Source organism: Atheta coriaria, unplaced genomic scaffold (genome assembly GCF_025399875.1).
Source record: "Atheta coriaria isolate IRGN ID8LTWV9N9 unplaced genomic scaffold, Caltech_Dcor_3.1 hic_scaffold_2_pilon, whole genome shotgun sequence".
Lineage (NCBI taxonomy): Eukaryota > Metazoa > Arthropoda > Insecta > Coleoptera > Staphylinidae > Dalotia > Dalotia coriaria.
The window spans coordinates 3,560,249-3,582,891 of NW_027045444.1; the positions used below are offsets into that span (position 1 = coordinate 3,560,249).

Here is a 22,643-nt window from a genome sequence, read left to right on the forward strand (position 1 = left end):
TTAACTTAACATATGTAGGAGCTGGAATTTGAGGTTATGATTGATTTGTTGTGAAGGTAATAGTTGTTTAAATTGATTTAACTTGAATAAAACTTGTTTTGAAAATGGTAGATGGGTTATATTGATAAATTTGTTGATTTTTTATTGAATTGATGAAAAATGAAGAAAAAGAATGAAAATTTAGCTTAAAAATGTAAATTTGAGGTTATTTTGAAGAAAAAAATGCTGAAAAAGATTAAACACTTGTAGAATAGGATGTGATAAGGTGAATTTGAAGGTTACAGCATATGACAGCTTTCAAAATCACGTCAAAACATTAATTTTTAGGTTATTTCAAGAAAAACTGCTCAAATTTCATTGACATTTTGACATTTTTATCAATTTTTCGAGTTAATATACTTAATAACCCAAAAACAATAATATTTGAAGAGAATTTAAGGTTATATTTTATATTACCGGATGTCAAAAACCATGACAGGCGTCATAAACACTAAATAAATTTTTTGCGCTGGTTTTTCTTATGAACTGTCGAAAAATCAATAAAAAGATAGAAATTTCAGGTTAAAAATTGAATTTTGAGATTAAAACTTATGAAATTGGATGTGGAAAGGTGAATTTTAAGGTTATATCATATGACAGCTGTCAAAAATATGTCAAATACTAAAATTTGAGGTTAAAAGTTAAAATATCATCAAAAACATGTTAAAACTTCGAAAAAACTTTGAAAATTTTAAAAAAATTAATATTTACCAAGTCATCTTATAGAATCAATATTAAAATCAATAAATTTTGACATTTCCTTTAATTTGAGACCTTTTAAAAACAAAATTTTAAGTTAAATTATAATTGCTCATCGAGTAAATTAACTTGTTGCATATTCTCCTCAATAATCCGTAACATTTCTTCTCGTGGATCTACTCCAGTTACTTCTTCTTCCAATATTTCACCTTCCTTTTGTGTTTTCTGTTCTTCTTCATCTTCATATTCCGTGCCTTGCATTCGTTCATGTAAATCGCTCATCTCTTGATCGTCTTTCTCTCCATCGTCATCCACTTCGTCACGCAGCAATTGTTCGAATGCGTGACTATGCTTTCTACTCGTACCTTTCTTTCCCTTCTGTAAACAAATGAGGAAGTCAAACACAACACAATTGAAGTTTAAACATCCGCCATATTGAATTGCTACAAATTGATCACAAAGTGTACCTACTCGTAATTCAATTCTTTGGGTGCAAGTGCGCATACCTTTGTTTTGACTTTCCTTTCTGCGTCCAAAGATTGAGTTTGTGTGGATGAGGATGGTGTCGTGGTTGTTGGGTCGTCGTCCATTTGTCCGTAGAGTGGATTATCGAAGGCGCAATCGCGCCTTTCTAACGACGCGCCTTCGCCGCGCACGACGTTGGCATTATCGGATTCGGACGAGGAAGCTGCCGCGCTTGCTGATAATACCGATGATTGTAAACTCATCGTTGTGGTTGTGTTGGTGTTTGAGTTTGTGGTTGGTGTAAACGAAATGTCAACGCGCCCGCGGCTCTGTCGTAAAATGGCGGCGTCGTCGTCTTCGGCATCGCTTGCGTCTCCAGCGTTGTCGAAACGCGCGAAAATGAATGGGCGGAAATTCGCTGGGTTCAAGCGGAAATTTCTGGAATTAACAAAAAATATAAATTTGAGGTTATTTTGGGGAAAATATTTAAATTTTGATAAGAAACTATGGAAAAGTATGTAAAAAGTTGATTTTTAAGGTTATAATATATGACAGCTGTCAAAAACATATACTTGAAGTTATTTGATGGAAAAATATTAAAATTTGATGTAAAAATCATTGAAAACTGTATAAAAAGGCGATTTTTGTGGTTATAGCATATGGCAGCTATCAAAAACATGTGAAAACATTAAATTTTAGGTTATACCGTGTAAAAATTTCAAAATTTGTTTAAGAAAACATAGAAAAGTATGTAAAAAGTTGTTTTTTAAGGTTATAATGTATGACAGCTGTCAAAAACATTATATTTGAGGTTATTTGATGAAAAATATTAAAATTTGATTAAAAACATTGAAAAAACTAGTAGAAACTTGATTTTTATGGTTTTTGTCATTGACAACTGTCAAAAACATGTCAAAGCATTAAATTTTAGTTTAAAGGCCAAAATTTCATCAAAAACAAGTTAAAAATCTATAAATTTTTAAGTTTCCTACGCCAAAACCTTTAAAAAACTCAACTTTGAAGTTTTATCAAGTAAAAATGTTAAAATTCGATTGAAAATTAGTAGAAAATTATAAAAATGGCTGAATTTTAAGGTTATAGCAAATAACAGCTGTCAAAAACATGTCAAAATATTAAATTTTAGGTTATGTCATGAAAATATCCTCAAAACTTTTAAAATCGTTGAATATTTTGAGCAATTTTTTAATTTTCTAACGTAAAATACTTAAAAATCCAAAAATAATGATACTTAAAGATAATTTATGGTTATATTCTTCATTACCTGATTTCAAAATCCTTAACAGGTGTCATAAACACCATATAAATCCCCAGGAATACCAAAACAGTCAACGCGAACGTAATCAACACCATCGCCCCTCCAGAATTAGCAAAAGTACGAAAAACAATCGGTTCCCCCGAAGTAATAACTAAAAACATAAACAAACCTCAAACTAATTCATAAAAACCTTAAAAAAACATTAATTATTATTATTTCAATTTTTTCGTAACTTACTATTATAATAAACATTAGAATCGATTTCCACCTTGTTCAACATATTCTTTAATTTTTCAACAACACCTTGTGTGTACCTCCCCCCACTCTCCACCATCTTATCCACAATAACAAACTGCCCATAGGGTTTGGGCCCAGCCATATTAACCAACCCATAATAATAATCAATATCACCATTGTTTCCTTCATCTTTCAAAAGTGATTCAATCTTCTTAATTAAAAAATCACTCTTTCCTGTTAAAATAATCGACGCTCCGCATATTCTCCGACAGTTACGCCATACAATCGTCGGGTTTTCACAGTAGATGTCATCGTACATTTCCTCTGTATATGTTTTAATTTTATCTTCCTTATCATTTGGATATTCTTCATTATACACATTATCATCGTTTTGTGTTTGATTTAATCTTGTACACAAATCTCTATCATCTACAAGTGAGTGTTTTTGACAGACGCATGTTGTGCGGTCACATGTGTTATCAGGATTGATATTAGCACCAAAAAGATGCAAATCTTTCTCGTTTACTGTTAATTCTCGATTGAATAGTTTTAATGATTTCACGTTGAGTTCAGGTACGGATATGATGCCGATTATGTCTGTTTGTGGAATCAAGATGGCGTCCCATTGACATGGCAGGCGGTCTAGGTAGGGAATAGCACGATTGTTGAGGTTATTCCAGTTTTCCGGACGATTTTCGTTGGTTTTTATGAGTTTTATTTGTGAACCTATGGGAATAATAATAATAGTAATAAGGTTATGTTTTTTGTATTTTGAGGTTATATTTACATGATTTGTCTCGTATATCGAAGGTTAGACGTGCGCCATCTTGTAAAGCAATGGCGCCTGTTGATGGTAGGATTAATTCATGAATTGTTTGCGATGATAATAAAATAACAGCTTGATAGTGATCTGGGAGTTGTAAGCCTCTGCAATTTTCTTCGGGTGTTTTTAAAATGGCGTCGTTTCCGCCTATCCATGTACGGATAGCGGATTTTGTAGGTTTTAAGTAGAAAATTGCTAAAATCACTGATGGAATGTTTTTAATGCATATAAAGTTTTAAAATAATAAAAATAATAATTGTTTTTACTTACTTAATGTTTTAAGTAACATTTTGATGTTTACACTGAGTAATAATACAATAAAATGACTAAACTGGGTTTTTTGTTGTTTAGATTAAAGAGTAAATTGATATTGTGGTTGATGGGCGGTGGGAATATGATATTCTGATATAAATTAGTGATAAAGTGTAATAAGAGTAGTCTATGTGTCATTTTGAGGTTATTTTTAGTTGATGTACATGCAAACAGTGAATATTTTGTGTTTTGAGGTTAATTTTTGTGTGCAAATGTGTGTGGAACAGGAAAAAAGGTAAAAATAATATATTTTATGTTTATTTTACACGTTTATTGATTGATTAGTCATTTTATGCATTAAACAAACAAGTAAATTACAAATAGTTTCAATAACAAATGCAAGGAAACAATTTTTTGGTTATTTTTGTGTTTCTGTTCAAAATAAGGTAAAATTTGCTAAATTTTTAATCTTTATACTTGTTTTGCAATGATTTTAGCTTTTTTCTTTGAAATAACCTCAAATTTTGTGATACTAACATGTTTTTGACAGTTTTCTTATGAAATAACTATAAAATTTAAGTTATTTCATACTTTTTCAGCTTTTTAACAAAAATCTCACATTTTTTTCGAGAAATAATCTTAAATTTATACTTTGACGTTAATATAACCTTAAAATAATAATTTGATATTGTGTTAGAAAGGAAGTATATCATAAACTAATCATAAAACCAAATATAAACAGTTTATGTCTTATTTTGCGGTTGTTTTTAACGGAAAATTTGCTATTTTGAGGTTATTTCTATGTCAAATTGTGTTTGAAGTAGTAATAAAGCTGAAATAACAAGTTTTATGTTTATTCTACACGTACATCAATTAATGGGTAGTTTTATGGAATAAACAAACAAATAAATCATAAATTGTTGTAACCAGAAATGTAAAAAAACGATTTTTCCTCGTTTTTTTATAAAAAGTTTCTAAAAATTTAAAATCTTGTTCAAAAACAATCAAAAATATTTTAAAAAAACTTAAATTTTCTTGTTATAACATAGAAAACTGTCAAAAATATGTCAAAACTTTTAAATTTTACGATATTTAATTAAAAAATGCTCAAATTTCATCAAACTCCAATGAAAACCTTGAATTTTTCTTAATTTTTGGCAAAATCATTACAAAACCATTTCTGAAATTCTACCAATGCGTTAAATCCATTCCCAAATATGTAACAATAGTCGTGATTTCGACTAAAAAAGGAAAATTGGAAGAAAAAACGCTGAAAAAGTGTCTAAAAAGTTGAATTTTAGGGTTATAAGTCATAAGCCAGCTGTCAAACACATGTCAAAACATTAAATTTTAGGTTATTTCAAGAAAAACTGCTCAAATTTCGCCGAAATTTTGATATTTTTATCAATTTTTCGAGTTAAAATACTTAAAAACCCAAAGCAATGATACTTGAACATAATTTAAGGTTATATTTTATATTACCGGATGTCAAAATTCATGACAGGCGTTATAAACACTAAATAAATTATTTTTGAGGTTAAAAATCAAATTTTGAGGATAAAAGCGCTGAAATTAAATTAAAAATTTGTAAAATTGGATGTGATAAGATGAATTTTAAGGTTATAGCATATGACAGCTGTCAAAAATCTTTCAAAGCATTAAATTTTAGGTTAAAAACTAAAATTTCATCAAAAACATGTTAAAACTTTTATTATATATTGTATTTATTATATTCGTATTTGTATTTCATTAAAATATGATCAAATTACGTCAAAAATTAATGAAAACCTTGAAAATTTAGCTTAATCTTTGGCAAAATCATTACAAAACCATTCCAAAAATTCTACCAATGCGTTAAATTCACTCCCAAATATGTAACAATAGCAGCATTAATTTGGCTGTAAAGTAACCACACTTATGTCGTGATTTCGACTATAACAATACACGCGCGATTCGTCACGGCATTCCATAAACTCGTAAATATAAAGTTTATTAACACATACATCATTCATTTTCAATCGTCGTGCCGGTAATTTGTTGTTTGTTTATTTCTAACATAGAAGAGAAGAGAAAATTGCGGATTGCACACAGGTTACACACAAAAGAAAAGCCAGAATTAATCAAATTGCCCAATTTACCAACTGCGGATTGCGTAACGTATGTGTTTATTTGTTTTTCGTCGATAATTTGCATGCCGCCTCGGCCGGCCATTCGCAATTTACTGTGAAGCGGGTAATTACGAACGCGAGCGTGCAGCCGAGCGTATCATCCGTAGATGATATCATCCGATATGTGTTTATCGGTGCTAATTGGCGAGGATTTCCGTGACTGCGCCGGCCGCCATCTTGAATCAACATCCTTCATCGCGCATCTTCAATGTAATAGTTTTGAATATTGAACGTATAAATAAATAACTCGTTGGCGTGCGGCGGTAATTGTTTAAACAAGTCGTGATGTACTTGTTTGCTTATTGCACACGAAGGTTGCAAGTTTACAAGTGATTGATTATGATTCAATGTGTAAATTATAAATAAAAGTTGTTATTTTAGCTTTATTGATACTTCAAACACAATTTGACATAGATATAACCTTAAAGTAGTTGATTTTCCGTTAAAAATAAGCGCAAAATAACATATAAACTGTTTTATTTCGTTTTATCATTAATTTATGATATACTTCCCTTCAAACATATAATTTTAAGGTTATATTAACGAAAATAGTAAAAATTTGAGGTTATTTCATGAAAAAATGTGAAAATTTTGTTTAAAAGGCGAAAAAAGTTTGAAATGACTTAAATTTTATAGTTATTGCAAAGGAAAACTGTCAAAAAGATGTAAAGTCACAAAATTTGAGGTTATTTCAAGAAAAAGTCAGTAATAACCTTAAATTTGGACGTTTTTAACAATATAATCTGAAATAATTAATATTATATTGTGTTCGAGATGCTATATGTTATAACTAGCATTAACCCTTGGCTTCGCTCGCGAATATCTAAAATAATGAAGTTGCTTCCGTACGCGTCTGTAGTCACAGAAGAAGTAACAATGAAGTAGAATGGCGGGAAGTTTAAAATGGCTGAAAGTATAGTCTATGGAAGTATAGTGTACAGTCTCCATAGTGTAGTCAATTGGATTTGATGTTGACGTAGCTGTCGGTAATACAGTGTGATAATACAGTGTGATGGTACTATAGTACTTAGGTTTGAGCTTCATTGCTGGAATGCTAGATGGCGTTAAAGTAGTCAAATAGCCAGATGTAGAGGTATTATTGGCTAAACAAGTTCTTTATTTTATTTCAAAAATAATTTTTTTTATTAAATAAAAAGTAGCCTATAACCAACCATTCGGGGACCACTAAGAATATGTGTAAAAATTTTCATGATGATCGGTTAAGTTGTTTTTGCGTGAAAGTGTAACAAACATCAGGACTTTCGCATTTTTAATATTAGTAGGGATAAAGAGGTTATGTGTCATTTTGAGGTTGTTTTCTGTTAATGTACGCTAAAAAATAAAAATTTTGTATTTTAAGGTTAGTTTCATGTGTAAATTGATGTGCAAAAGTAAAAAAGGTAAAAATAACAAAATTTCTACTTATTTTTGAGGCAATTTAAGCAGTTTTTCTTAAAATAACCTCAAATTTAGACTTTTCCTGAAAATATAACCTTAAATTTATAACTTGCTATCATATTTCAAACACAGTCTGTTCTAAATTAATGATTAATCCAGATATAAAAAGAAAAGAATCATTATTTTCTATTTTTGTCTTTTTTTTTTATATTTTAACTCTAAACTGTTCTCGAAATTCAATTTAAATGTAGCATGCAATTCCAATTTCCGAAAACGTAACCTCAAGGTCGTCCGATAATAGCCACCTTGTTCTTCTTTCCAATTACACATGTGTTTACGTTGACCACTTTTGCCTTCCATCATTAGCCGCGCGCACACAAAATTCGATTTCAAATAAATAACTCAATTAGTATGCGTCGCATGCGCACGCACGCCGCCGCCATATTTAACGAGCGCGCACCTAACTTCAATGTCACTTTTTCGCGCGCGTCGCGTCGCAATCAAATCGAAAAATTGCGCAATCACGCGCTTATTATTTATTTTCTTCTTTATTTCCACTGTGCCTGTGCCTGGAATAATTGATCATAATTGACGCGCGACAAGGTTGTTCACTCGCTGCCATGCCAAGATGGCCGCCGCCGCATCAATTCGAACAATTCGTCTATTCAGCATACAACACACAACATACTTGACCGATAATTCAATTGCTTTGATATACTTACTTAACTCGTGCAGTCACTGTGGCTTAAGTCACTTCAACTTAACTTAACTTAAGTTAACTTAAGTCACAGTGTGTTGAATACGTGTCAACTGTCAACTTGTGTGTGAAATAATACAATTTTCCTGCTTGTGACGAGTGTAATTGACTTGTGCGTTGCTCGAATCTGTCATAACCTCAATTTTGACTGCTTTCAGAAGGTAAAAATGCGTGCAGTGATATAAAAGAAATTGATTAATCACCGGTGTGAACTAGTTGCGCATGTGCATCAGCCGCATCGTGAAACAATACTTTGTATTCATTCATCATGCTGTGTTTAAAGAATTAATTCATTTATTCATGCATTTATTGTGTATTAATTATAGGAACACTTTGTATACTTTGTATAGTTATGCGTAGTGTTTGTGTAATCTGGGTGGACTACTGTCATGATTTAATTACATTTCAGGCGAGTGTTAATTGCCAGCGCGAGCGTGCCAGTTTGCGTGATTGTTTTCAATTAAAAACGATCGGGTTTATTACATCTGCTCTACTCCACAAACGATTTTAGCGTAACTAGTTATTGCTCGGGTTTCAGGCTTGATTTATTTGTGTGTTGGGTTGCATATATCGTAAAATTTTATTGTTTTGAGTAGTCATTTGGATATCAACGGAACAATTACACACGTTTTAGAATATTCATAATAATTTAATGTTTATGATCGTAGAATTGTTTATTACGTTAAATGTAAGAGAAATGTTGCAAATTTTTGGAATGTTTTTGGAGTTTTTGCTTGTTTTTGGCGTAATTTTAGTGTTTTTTCATGAATTTTCTTAAAATTTGATAGTTTTGTTTTATTTATGACAGGTTTTGATTAATATAACCATAAAATTAAAGTTTTTAGGAATTTTTTTTGTTTTTTTTAACAAAATTTTAGTGTTTTTTCATGAAATAACCTCAAATTTATGCTTTTCAACATAATATAACCTTAAATAATTAATATTATATAGTGTTTGAGGTTTAGTATGTTATAAATTATTGATACTATGTAATATGAAGAGGTTATGTGTTATTTTGAGGTTATTTTGAGTTAATGTTTGCTAAAACAGTGAAAATTTAGTATTTTAAGGTTATTTTCGTGTATAAATGAGTGTGGAAATTTGAAAAAGGTAAAAATAACCAAGTTTTAACTCATTTTTAGGTAATTTAAGTATTTTTTCTTGAAATAACCTAAAATTTAAGTTGTTTCATATTTTTTTTTGCATTTGAACAAAATTTTACTGTTTCTGCGTGGAATAACCTCAAATTTATACTTTTCTTGCAATATAACCTTAAATTAATAATTTGATATTGTGTTTTGTAAGAAATATGTTATCAATTAGTGATTAAACGAAATATAAAGAGGTTATGTGTCATTTTGAGGTTATTTATTGTTAATATAAGCCAAAACAGTGAAAATTTGACATTTTAAGGTTATTTCTGTGTGTAAACACGTAAAAAATCAAAAATATCAAATTTTATTTATATTTTCTACGTTTATTAATAATTTGGTGATTTTGTGCATTAAACAAACAAGTAAATCACAAAAAAATTGCAAAAACATGAAATATAAATGGTTTTCTTAATTTATATGTATATTAGGTTGCCTATATTAAAAAATTTTAAATTTTTATATAGCATTTAAATTCTCAGCGAAAACTAACGTTCATAATATTTATTTAAAAATTTTAAAATTGTATGAAAGTAGAACCTAAAATGTGGATGGTATTTGTGCGGAGATAATACACGGGCGAAAAGTATTCAAGTATGTTTTTCACAATTACACAAGTAAGTTTATCTGCAGAATGCAGTTTTAGAGTGCCACGGCACACTTTAGTTTAGACATTTTTCATGCCGTTTCGCGAATAAATAGCGCATCGATTATTTTAAAGCAGTTCAATCGCGCTTAATTGCTAGAGCGGACGTGATTTTCAAAACATTCACAACTTCCACACTTATAATAATTATCTACACTTTAATTTAGTACAGTTAACGCATGGATTTGGTTATAATTTGATGAATTAAAGTGAGTATAATTACAGACAGGAATAATTAAGATTTAGAAACAAAATATAATAATAATTATATGTACGGTAAGTTTTTTTGTAATATTTTTGCGTAAAATGAAGAGATTTTCAATAATTTATTAAACAATTATGTTATTAAGTTGAAAAGGTTAAGTTTGAGGTTATTTTGTAGTAATTTGGTTAAAAACGGACAAAATCATTGAAAAAACGGCTATAAACTTAAGAAAATTATAAAATTTGAGGTTATGTTAAGAAAAAAAGCTAAAATTATTACAAAAAGAAGTTAAAACATGAAAAATGTATCAAATCGTTTTCGAGTGTTACGCAAGCATGACTTGTGGTAATCGAAAACTCTTCACGGTGTTGTGAAGATGATTAACGTGGATTTTGGTTTTGTTGCTTAAAGCTTCTAAAAAGATTTTGAAACATGGCTTAAAATTGGTTTTAAATATAAAGTTTTTGGTATTTTTTAAGTGTTTTGCGTGTTTTTTTAGATTAAAATGTTTATAACTTTTAACGTTTTTGTTGAAATGTTTTTGTTTAAATGTTTTATTAAAGATAATTAAGTAAGGTTTAAAATGACGTATCACAAGTTAAAATTTAATTATTAGTTTAGGAATTATAAGCAATTAAAGTTGAATATTGTTAAAAACTATTTTTTCGACATTTTTTGCAATTTTATTAATTACTCTGATAATAATCAAGTTACAGTCTTTAAAAATTGTTCATTTTGAAGATAATTAAATTCTCTATCTGATTAATTCACCTTTTTAATCTAAATTTACCTAAAATTTTGTTTAAAATTGGTTTTATATTAAAATGTTTATAACTTTTAAAGTTTTTGTTGAAACAATTTGATTTAAAGGTATTATTAAAAGTAATTAAATAAGCTTTAGAATGACGTATTCCAAGTTAAATTTTACTTATTAGTTTAGGAATTATGCGCAGTTAAAGTTGTATGTTGATAAAAACTATTTTTTCGACATATTTTACAATTTTCTTAATTACCTTAATTATAATCAACTTACAGTCTTCAAAAACGCCGCATTTTAAAGATAATTAAATTCTCTATATAATCACCTCCTAAATTAACTCAAAATTCACTTCTAAACCCCTAAAATTCACCCTTAAACTAATTTTTCTCTATTTTTTCAGATTACACTATGTTTCCACTCTGTAAAAACCTCGGCGGGCGCTGGATAACAAAAATCCTCCTCCTGGCCGTGTTCCTCATCAGCTGCCTGATGATCATCGAGCAGCTGACAACCACCATCGACGTGACCATGGTCCCCCACCTGCCATCACGCTTCCTCCTCGCGAAAAACCACGACACACTCACACGCCACGCCGACTCCACCACCGAGGGCTTCGACCAGGACCCATCCATAGACCGCTCACCTTCACTAACCGAAGACAAACTCGTCGAAGAGATCCAAAACAAAATGCCCTCCTTACCCATCGTCTACTGGAACAAATACAAGAATAAACCAATGGGGATGAATTCAACCTGCGCAAGGTTTCCAAGCATGTTCGATCTGGAATTCAACAATCTCTACTGGCAAACGTTGAGGACCAGTGATGGGACTTTTCAATTATATGGTGCTTATTTAGATAAACGTGCACAGAACCGCCTGGGACCAACTGTGAGGATACTGGGGATGATTGATAGAATTGAACCATCTGTAGTAACTTATTGTCAGTTATGGTTCGAAGGGAAGAAGGAACCCGTGATTACAAAATCCTTTGAATATAAGTATATCTGGTATAAGAAGTGGGGTAATTACAAACAGGGTATCTACCAACCTTATTTGACAGCATGTGTCTTACCCATTGGATACAAAAATCAAATTCCTGCAAGTGTTTCACTAGTGGAGAAAAATGCGACAATGCCACGAATAATTTGAGGGTTATTTATGAACGGCCTGAAGTAAAGAAAGATTTTGCTGTTTGTGTCAAAGGATTAGACTTCCTGCATGAGGATCTATCAGTCAGACTGGTTGAATGGATTGAATTGTTGAATATTCTTGGGGCTGATAAGGTTTTCTTTTATAAACTACAAACACATCCTAATATCACCAAAGTTTTGGATCATTATGAACAAGAAGGTCAGTAAAATTAACTTGCTTTAGATTTTTTATACATTTTACATTAAATTAATAACGTAGTACAAGTTAAATTTGAATTATTAGTTTAGGAATTATAAGCAATTAAAGTTGAATAATGTTAAAAACTATTTTTTCGACATTTTTTGCAATTTTATTAATAACTCTGATAATAATCAACTTACAGTTTTTAAAAATCTTTCATTTTGAAGATAATTAAATTCTCTATCTGACTAATTCACCTTTCTAATCTAAATTTACCTAAAAGTTTGTTTAAAATTGATTTAAATAATAAAATTTGTCATATTTTTACGTGTTTTAAGTGTTTTTTTAAATTAAAATGTTTATAACTTTAAAAGTTTTAATTATATCGTTTTGACTGAAATGTTTTATTAAAAGTATTTATATAAGCTTCAAAATAACGTTTTACGAGTTAAATTTGAGTTCTTAGTTTAGGAATTATAAGCAATTAAAGTTGAATATTGTTAAAAACTATTTTTTCGACATTTTTGCAATTTTATTAATTACTCTGATAATAATCAACTTAGAGTTTTTAAAAATCTTTCATTTTGAAGATAATTAAATTCTCTATCTGACTAATTCACCTTTTTAATCTAAATTTACCTAAAAGTTTGTTTAAAATTGATTTAAATAATAAAATTTGTCATATTTTTACGGGTTTTAAGTGTTTTTTTAAAATTAAAATGTTTATAACTTTAAAAGTTTTAATTATATCGTTTTGACTGAAATGTTTTATTAAAAGTATTTATATAAGCTTCAAAATAACGTTTTGCGAGTTAAATTTGAGTTATTAGTTTAGGAATTATACGCAATTAAAATTGATTATTGATAAACGCTATTTTTTCTAAATATTTTACAGTTTTCTTAAATTAATGTTTTTTATGTTTTAGGTAAAGTCCAAGTTACTCCTATATCCCTAGCTGGAGGTCAGCCCAATGTGCCATCCTTCCAACACTTGTACCTCACAAAGAAAACCAACAACAAGCGACAGAATGAGCTGATCCCATACAATGACTGTTTCTATAAGCATATGTACGAATACAAGTACATTGCTCTACTAGACATCGACGAGGTGATCATGCCGAAAGACATGCGCACATGGCGTGAGTTAATGGACGTCGTCCTGCCGAAGTCTCGCAAAATCAACAAGGAAGACCGCGCTTCCTATAATGTCCGCAATGTGTACTTCCTGGATGATTTACTGCATGACCACGGATGGTTTAAAGAAGTCCCTAAGTACATGCATATGTTACAGCATGTTTACCGTGCGAAGAACTTTACTAAACCTGGGCAATACGTGAAATGTTTCCATAATACAGAGAAGGTTTTAACACTGCATAATCACTTCCCACTCTCATGTCTGGGTAGTTCATGCACGTCTTATCCCATAGAAACACAGGATGCACAACTGCATCATTATCGTGCTGATTGTGTGAAGACGCTGAAGAAAAGCTGTGAGGAATACAGGAAGACCAGTGTGATGGATACGACGATCTGGAAGTATAAGGAGCCGTTGGTTGCGAGGGTTTCTAATACCCTGAGGACGCTGGGGTTCTTTGATACGTCGAATAGTGTCAATAACAAGCGATAGTTGAGGTGTTATTGATTTGAGATTATAGATTAGGTAAAGGGGGGTTGATTATGATGTCACAGGGTAACGAGGGTAGTAAGCTAAGGCATTGCTCGGGGCAGGAGTACTTAACTATTTTGTAAGCTCATATAAATGTGATCGAGTGACGGTGCTCAAACTAACACGAGGAGAGGATTTAGCTGCCATTATTATTGTCCACACTATGTCCACCATCTTGAAATTGTGCGAATGTTTTACTTAGGATACTTTATGATTTTGATTTTGATTTTGTTTTATTAGTCATTTTGTTACATTTGTATATAGCGCAACGTATTATCCATACATCCACCTATCATCCACTGTGTATTTTATTCTAGCAGCGTAAGTAATTAATTATGTGATAAAATTTGAAAATGATGGATTTAGCATGATATTTAAGTCAAAGGAAGTCACAAAACGACTGATATACATTGTATTTATTTTCATTTGTGTATTTGAAGCGTAAGAGTTAGGTTTATTTTAGTCTTGTATGTAATATAATGTTTTAAGTGCGATTGAAATAAACTATTTAATTTAAAATTGAGGATAGATGATGTGTTTCTTATTGATAATGCCTTTTAAGGACCTTACAGATGCTGTCAATGTTTTAGTACGATTTTAAAAAGTTGATGTGGAAAACACCCTGTATCTCTGTTGTTTCTTGTTTTATTTGGATGATCTTTTTTTCATTTTATAGAGGGAGAGTTACTGCATCATTTGTTGCGCTTTTCCGGTTTCTAAAGGGCTCAGAAATGGCTAAAATATGTCCTTAAAGGTCCGCTTTTTTTCAAAATCGTTGAAACATGCTCTATTAAACACCCTGTAACTTGGTTATTTCTGGTTCGATTTTGTCGTTCCTAAAGTTGCTTTAAAGAAGAGGAGTTGCTGCATCGTTTGATATATCTTTTGACCACCTAAAACGTCCACAAATGCCCTAAAATCTGCTTTGAAAATTGTCCTTTTTTGAAATTCTTTGAAACACACGTCCAAAAACACCCTGTATCTCAGATGTTTCTGAATAAATCTGCTTGTTCTAAATTTTATTTCATAGAAGAAGAGTTTCTTCATCGTTTGATATATTTTTTGACTTCCTAAAAGCTCTAGAAATGCCCTTAAATCATTTTTGAAAATTGCTTTTTTTTGAAATTCTTAGAAACACGCGCTCGAAAACACCTTGTATCTCAGCTATTTCTGCTTCGATTTGACTGTTCTGTATTTCATTTTGTAGAAGAAGAGTTGCTTCATCGTTTGGTACACCGTTTGACCCCCTAAAAATCTTAGAAATGCCCTAAAATTTACTTTGAAAATTTGCTTTTTTTGCAATCCTTCAAAACACGCTCTCGAAAACACCCTATATCTCAGCTGTTTCTGGTTCAATTTAGTTGTTCTTTGACCTGTTTGATAGAAGAAGAGTTGCTTTATCGTTTGACATCAATTTTAGTATCCTGAAAGGCCTAGAAACGTCCTAAAAACGCCTTTAAAAGTTAGCATTTTTGGCACATTTTTTCATTGAAATCTTAAAAATTTTCGGCGAAATTCACAAAAAATTCGAAATTATATTTTTCCAGCGAACATCAGTCGAAATATTTCAGCCTCCTCGCATTTCTGGGATCCGTATAATCAAACCAATTTTTCCATTGATTTTCGGCTCGAAATTGGCCACAAAAGAGAGAGAAGGAAACAGAAACACAGAGAGAGAAAGAGAAAAAGAGAGAAGGAGGGAAAAAAGAGAAGAAATAAATAAATTATATTTCAAATTCAGTCGAAAATCCCGCGAAAGTTTTCAGCCTCCTCGACATTCTGGGATCCGGATAACACAAACCTATTTTACCATATGATTTTGCCTCGAAATTAGACACACTCACACATATGCAATTTCTCTCTCACACACACACATGCAAATTCACACATACATAAAAAAACAATAAAATTATAATTTTATTTTTTGAGTAGCCCAGTTTGTCCAGAATTTTTCAAGCATCAAGAATCTGAAGTGTTTCTTGTTCTAGCCATTTTAGTTCAGAATTTATTAGCGTTCAAAGTTTTATTTTGATTTCGAGCGAAAAAATTTTAACCGAAAAGTTCGACCCTGTTGTTCGACCGAAAAATTTTAACTCAAAAAGTTCGACCCTGTTGTTCGAGCAAAAATAATTTCTGACAATGAGGTTATGTTGACAAAAGTACGAATAATAATGGTATAAATTACTTTTGAAGGGTATTTCAAAGTATTTTCGAAAGGTTTGAAGGGTGGTGAGTATACTCAAGTTATAAAGGGACTTTTTAGCTATTAAATGACGATGAGATGTCTTAAATTTTGTTATTAATTCAGGAGATATGGGTTGATTTCCACACCAACTCTTCGAAATTTGCGAAAAGCAAAATATTTATAGCTCATTTTAGGGCACATTCAAAGGGTTTAAGGAACTGGAAAGGTATGTATCTTAATAATGCATTCTCAAGCTATAAACTGATGCAGAAATACCCTAAATTCCTCATTTTTTACAGGAAATATGGGCCGTTATTACTTTTTGTTGATGAAGTTTAAGAACAGTGTCAACTTTTGAATGGCATTTTAGGGCAGTTCTCGTGGTTTAAAAGGAATTGAAAAGTTGGCAGATCATTAAGGGACTCCTTAACTATTATATATTGATAAGAAACCCTAAATTGTTTCATTACTTCGGAAAATATGAACTGTTTTCTATGCAAACTGATCAAGATGTGAGAAAAATAAATGTTTGATTGTTATTTTACTGCACTTCCCGCACATTTAAGGGATTGTATTAGTGGGCAGATGTTTAAGGGACTCTTTAGCTATTATTTGTTCATAAGAAACTCTAAATTATTTAATTGATACGAGGGATATGATCTGTTTTGTATGCAAACTTATCAAAACTGAAGAAAAATTTCTTTTTGAATGGCATTTAAAGGCACTTCTCGTTGATTAAAGATATTGAAAAGTGTGCGTGATTTTAAGAGACTTTTTATCTATTATATAACGAAAAGAAATCCTTTATTACTTAATTAAATCGGGATATATGAACTGTTTTCTACGCAAACTTTTTCAAAATGGTTAAAACCATTGATGTTTATCCAAATTAAGAAAATACACGGTTTGTACACAGATTTTGTTAGTATAGGTGTGTAATAAAAGCCCATACATGTTTTTTGGTTCAGTTTACATTTTATGCGAGTTTTGCATGAGTTATTGGTGCAATTAATTTGAATATAAGATGTGACTATAGGCAACCCACAAAACACGCAGCATTTGTAATATCATCGTTTATTTATGTATATTTATGTGAAATCACTCATTAAATATTTTATCACACCTTTTTGTTAAATTATATTTGTTATAACTCATATATTAATTAATAAGCTTTATTTTTATGTAAAATTTGTAACGATTTTATAAATATATGCTTAGTTACGAAGATTTTTGTCTTGTTATTCACGTTCTATGAAAAACACCCTGTATCTCCGTTGTTTTTTGGTTAATTTTGTCACGTTATCTGTTATTACAACGAGAAAGAAATGTTTCATTGTTTGATATGTACTTTTACCTTTTAAAGATACTATAAATGCTTTAAAATCTACTTTGAAAGTCGACCTTTTTTGCAATTTCTTGAAGCACGCCCTCAAAAACACCCTGTATTTCGGCTGTTTCTGGTTTAATTTGACTGTTCTTTATTTTATTCGCTAGAGGAATACTTCTTTCATCGTTTGATATATTTTTCAACCACCTAAAGGCCCTATTAATGCCCTAAAATCTACTTTGAAAGTCAACCTTTTTTGCAATTCTTTGAAACACGCGCTCAAAAACACCCTGTATCTCGGCTGTTTCTGGTTCAATTAGAGCTTTTTTTATTTCATCTGGTAGAGGAATAGTTGTTTCATCGTTTGATATAATTTTCAACGCCCTAGAAGCCCTATAAATGCCCTAAAATATATTTTGAAAGTCGGCCTTTTTTGCAATTCTTTGAAACACGCTCTCGAAAACGCTCTGTATCTCGGCTGTTTCTGATTCAATTTGAGCTTTCTTTATTTCATTTGGTAGAGGAATAGTTGCTTCATCGTTTGATATATTTTCAACGCCCTGAAAGCCCTACAACTGCCCTAAAATCTACTTTGAAAGTCGGCCTTTCTTGCAATTCTTTGAAACACGCTCTCGAAAACGCCCTGTATCTCGGCTGTTTCTGGTTCAATTTGAGCTTTCTTTGTTTCATTTGGTAGAGGAATAGTTGCTTCATTGTTTGATATACTTTTCAACGCCCTAGAAGCCCTATAAATGCCCTAAAATCTACTTTGAAAGTCGGCCTTTTTTGAAATTCTTTGAAACACGCTATCGAAAACGCCCTGTATCTCGGCTGTTTCTGGTTCAATTTGAGCTATCTTTGTTTCATTTGGTAGAGGAATAGTTGCTTCATTGTTTGATATGCTTTTTAATCCCCTAGAAGCCCAATAAATGCCCTAAAATCTACTTTGAAAGTCGGCCTTTTTTGCAATTCTTTGAAACACGCCCTCGAAAACGCCCTGTATCTCGGCTGTTTCTGCTTCAATTTGATTGTTCTTTATTTTATTTGGTAGAAAAAGAGTTGATTCATCGTTTGATATCATTTTCGGTGCCCTAAAAGGCCTAGAAATGCCTTAAAAATACCCCTAAATGTTGGCATTTTTTGCCCATTTTTTTCCATGAAATCTGAAAATTTCCGGCGAAGTTTTTAAAAATAATTCGGAATTATTTTGAATTCGTGCGAAGATCGCGCAAAAATTTTCAGCCTCCTCGCATTTCTGGGTTCCTAATATTAAAATCAATTTTTCCCTTAGTTTCGAGGCAAAATTGAACGAAATGAAAGAGAGAGACGGAGAGAGAAAGAGAGAGGTAGCAAATAGATTTCAAATTCAGTCGAAAATCCCGCGAAAGTTTACAGAGAGAGAGGGTGATATAAAGTCAGAGAGAGAAAGATATAGTTAAAAATCCCACGAAAGTTTTCAGCCTCCTCAACTTTCTGGGATCCGGATAACACAACTCGATTTTACCACTGATTTCAGCCCGAAATTGGACACACACACACATGCATTCACACATACACGAAACAATAAATTGAGAATTTGTTGTTTTTAATAGCCTATGTAATACAGAATTTCTTAAGCATTCAAGATCTGAAGTCCTTTTCTTTCTAGCCCTTTTAGTTCAGGAGTTATAGGCATTTAAAGTTTTATTTTGTTTTCGCAGGAAAAAATTTTAACCGAAAAGTTTGACCCTGTTCTTCGACCGAAAATATTTTAACACAAAAAGTTCGACCCTGTTCTTCGGCGAAAATAATTTAACTCAAACAAGTTCGACCCTGTTGTTCGACCGAAAATAATTTTACACAATGAGGTTATGTCGACGAAAGAACGGAAAATAATGGTTTAAATTACCTTTAAAGGGTATTTTAACGTATTTTCGAAGGGTTTGAAGGATCGGGAATACACTCACGCTATAAAGGGACTCTTTAGCTATTTAATGACGGTGAGATATCTAAAATTGCGTCATTAAATCAGGAGATATGGGCTGATTTCCATGCCAACTTTTCGAAATTTGTAAAAAACTGAATGTTTATTGGTCATTTTAGGGCACATTCAGAGGGTTTAAGGGATTGAAAGGGTATGTACCGTAATAACAGACTCTTTAAGTATAATCTGATGCTGAAAAACCTTAAATTGCTCAATTGGTACAGAAGATATGGACAGTTTTTCACCTCCTGTGTATGAAGTTTTAGAGAAATGTAACATTTGAAGGGCATTTTAGGGCAGTTCTCGTGGATTTAAAGGAGCAAGAAAGTGGGCAGATAAATAAGGGGCTTTTTATCTATTATATGTCGTTAAGAAGGCCTAAATTGCTTGACTAGTTCAGGAGATATGCACTGTTTTCTATGCAAATTATGCGAAATTTGAGAAGAATTGAATTTTTGAAGGGCATTTTAGGGCACTTTTCGTCGATTTCAGGGATCGAGAAAGTGGTAAGGTTATTAAGGGACTCTTTAACTATAATATAATGAAAGGAAACCCGAAATTGCTTGATTAGTTCAGGAGATATGAACAATTTCCTAAGCAAAGTGCAAAATTTGACAAAAATTAAATTTTTGAATGGCCTTTTAGGACAGTTCTCGTGGATTTAAAGGACCAAGAAAGTCGATAGGTCATTAATAGACTTCTTAACTATTATATAACGTTAAGAAACCTTAAATTGCTTAATTAGTTCGGGAGATATGAACTATTTTCTAAGCAAACTGCGAAATTTCACAAAAATTGAGGTTTAAAGGGCATTTTAGGGCACTTCTCGTAGATTCAAGGGAACGGGAAAGCGTGCAGGTTATTAAGGGACTCTTTAACTATTATATAACGGTAAGAAACCTTAAATTGCTTAATTAGTTTGGGAGATATGAACTATTTTCTAAGCTAACCTTGCAAAATTTTAGAAAAATTGAGTTTGATTGGCAATTTAGGGTAATTTCTAATGATTTAGGAAGTAGGAAAGGTATGCAGATTGTAAAGCGTGTTTTTAACTATCACAAACTGATAAGATACTTCAAATAACTTTATCTGTACAGGAAATACAAACACTTTCCTACCTCAACATGTCAACAATTGACATGACCTTCATTTTCTCAAGGAAAACTCAAAGAAAATAACAAACACAAGTATCTTGGCATGTTCTTTATTCTTATCACTTAAACTGTATTCATTCTAGCATTAGATCGGTTAGCATAACTTACAGCTACTATGTACAATATAACATCATAACTTGTATCATTCAAGAAACATATTACTAATAGGTAATTATTATCCTGCCGATCGATTCATTCAATCAAGAATTCGTATAACCTAGGGAGAGTCAAGAGCTAAAACTTGGCGAATCTTCAAAATCATATGTTCTCATGCAACATCGGTGAATTCAAAGACGAAAAGAAAAATAATAATAGATTAACTTAAGACAGTTGCGCCTGCAGCTCGGAAATCTCAGTCATATCAGGCGCTTCGTACTTGGGCTCGACCACCATCACCTCACTGTTGGTATTATCCTGATCCTCAGTGGACGCTGGTAAGCTCCCGATTGGTATCGTATTCTGTGTACCAATACCAACATTACTCGCTGTTTGTGTTTGCGTCGCTGTAGTCTCTTCGAATTTCACAGTTGCATCCGCCGGTGCAGAAGCAACAACGAAAATCTGCTGCGGTTGGATTGCTTCGGCGCTGAGACAAGTCTCGCATTTGGTTTTCATCACCGCGCGCTTCTTGTTGCCCTCCTGTGGTAATGGTGTACCACAAGTCTCGCAGGTTTTGATCTTTTGCGCTTGCTGCGCATGCGTGACTTGCACTTGTTGCTGTTGCGGCTGGTGGTTGTTCTGATGCGTTTGCAGGCGATGCGTCTTGAGGTCGTTCTGTGTGAGAAACGTGAGGCCACACTCATCACAGCTGTACCTAAAATATTGCTCACTTAAAGTTAAGCTTAGCGTTAAATCCGTCGGTGTTTTTATTCAAGCATAAAACTCACCTTATTCGATCCGCCGACACAATTTGAATTTGTTGCGGTTGTTGCTGGACCTGGACAGTGATCTGCTGGGTGCCTTCCGGCTGTTGTTGCTGTGGCTGCTGGTGTATTCTCTTGTGATGATTGAGCAGTGATAAATGCGCAAACATTAAACCACACACATCACACTTGAAAGTGATGTTGCTGATGTTGGTCTGTGCCAGGGACATTTGATTAACCAGTGCATAGTTGTAGCTGAATGGTTGTGTGATGTAGCATTTGTCATCAGCAAGTTGGGACATGTTCACCGTTGAATTGTGTGTTACAGTGTCGGTATTCGGCTCGATTTTGTGAATCATGTTCACGTTGGTATAGCAAAACCCAGAGAAGGTTTGCTGCTTGTTGTCTTGTTGCTGTTGCTGGGTTTGTTGCTGCGTTTGTATCTTGACCACTTCTTTGCTATCCTGCTGCGCCTGCTGCTGTTGCGGCTGGCCGTACTGCACCTGCACCTGCGACTGCTGCGTGGTGATCGTGTTCGGGTCGAACATCTACAAGAAACAAATGTTGAACATGTTGCCATGGCGACACAGGAGGGTAACAAATGAACAAAGAAACAAAAGCGCATATCGTCGAGCGAGCGTTGTTTTGAACCACACCGCGGTCTCTATCGCTCCGTTCTAGTCGAATCTATCGCGTCGCGTCTAGCATTCGAAGCGCGCGTCTCTCTGTTGGACGCCGCCGCGCCGACCGGGCGCCCGCGAAACCATCCCCAGTGCGTAATAATGCGCGCCCGGCGTGGAAATATGATGCGGTGCATGGAGTACGTACCTTGTCGTCCGCCAGGTCGAGCGCCGCCCGCCGTCGATGGGTTTTCACGCCGAAATTCGCGAAAAACTCGAGGAAAACACGCGACGTCTGTCTCACTTTAGAAAATGGCCGCACGACATGTCGCCATCTTCGTTCGCCGCCGCTTGTTGTCAGCGTTCGGGCAGCGTCCACTTCTACGCATGCGCACTCTACAAATCAACGCCGCCATTAAATATTTTCAAATCTCATGAATTACAAATTGATTTTTACGTATTAAAAACTTATATAAATACGTGAAAAGTATTTTTATATTATAGTAAATAATTAATTTTATATTATTCATATTAAATATGAAGTTAAAATTGTTATTTTACTAAATAATTATTACAATAATTTATAGCGATGGTGGCGACATCTAGTGGGGATTTGCCATAATCAGAGTAGCATGGCTATTTGCCCCTGGAACAATA

At 32.6% G+C, this 22,643-nt stretch overlaps 3 protein-coding genes and 1 long non-coding RNA gene across 4 annotated transcripts in view; 2 read left to right on the plus strand and 2 right to left on the minus strand.

Annotated features, from left to right (window-relative positions):
• LOC135800600 (uncharacterized) overlaps nucleotides 1-14,393 on the plus strand; it is a 31,523-nt gene extending 17,130 nt beyond the window's left edge. The window contains 3 exon segments of the mRNA XM_065313873.1: nucleotides 11,277-11,996; nucleotides 11,999-12,226; nucleotides 13,135-14,393. Coding sequence (XP_065169945.1) covers nucleotides 11,285-11,996; nucleotides 11,999-12,226; nucleotides 13,135-13,835 — 1,641 coding nt within the window. The 5' untranslated portion in view covers nucleotides 11,277-11,284 and the 3' untranslated portion in view covers nucleotides 13,836-14,393.
• Nucleotides 784-3,856, minus strand: LOC135803222 (uncharacterized). Its single transcript, XM_065316805.1, has 6 exons — nucleotides 3,810-3,856; nucleotides 3,504-3,743; nucleotides 2,717-3,442; nucleotides 2,486-2,630; nucleotides 1,245-1,641; nucleotides 784-1,116 (listed from the first exon to the last, which is right to left on the minus strand). The coding sequence occupies exons 1-6, from the start codon at nucleotides 3,826-3,828 to the stop codon at nucleotides 841-843; spliced, it is 1,803 nt and encodes a 600-aa protein (XP_065172877.1). The 5' UTR covers nucleotides 3,829-3,856; the 3' UTR covers nucleotides 784-840.
• A 1,588-nt stretch (nucleotides 14,394-15,981) lies between the features above and the next one.
• Nucleotides 15,982-16,598, plus strand: LOC135801331 (uncharacterized). Its single transcript, XR_010550354.1, has 3 exons — nucleotides 15,982-16,103; nucleotides 16,183-16,285; nucleotides 16,359-16,598. It is a non-coding gene; the product is annotated as an uncharacterized lncRNA (long non-coding RNA).
• A 4,346-nt stretch (nucleotides 16,599-20,944) lies between these two features.
• Nucleotides 20,945-22,350, minus strand: LOC135803315 (transcription factor Clamp-like; the record flags this gene model as incomplete). Its single annotated transcript, XM_065316907.1, has 3 exons — nucleotides 22,195-22,350; nucleotides 21,391-21,914; nucleotides 20,945-21,317 (listed from the first exon to the last, which is right to left on the minus strand). Coding segments are annotated over exons 2-3 (897 nt in total), but the record flags the coding sequence as incomplete, so codon positions are not given.
• Nucleotides 22,351-22,643: the final 293 nt, after the last annotated feature.

Excerpts from the sequence above, each read along its gene's own strand:
- LOC135803222 (XM_065316805.1), bottom strand. Across the intron at positions 1,642-2,485 it reads GTTAAGGATTTTGAAATCAG|AAATTTCCGCTTGAACCCAG; the intron begins GTAATGAAGAAT and ends TGTTAATTCCAG. Across the intron at positions 1,117-1,244 it reads AAAGGAAAGTCAAAACAAAG|AAGGGAAAGAAAGGTACGAG; the intron begins GTATGCGCACTT and ends ATTTGTTTACAG.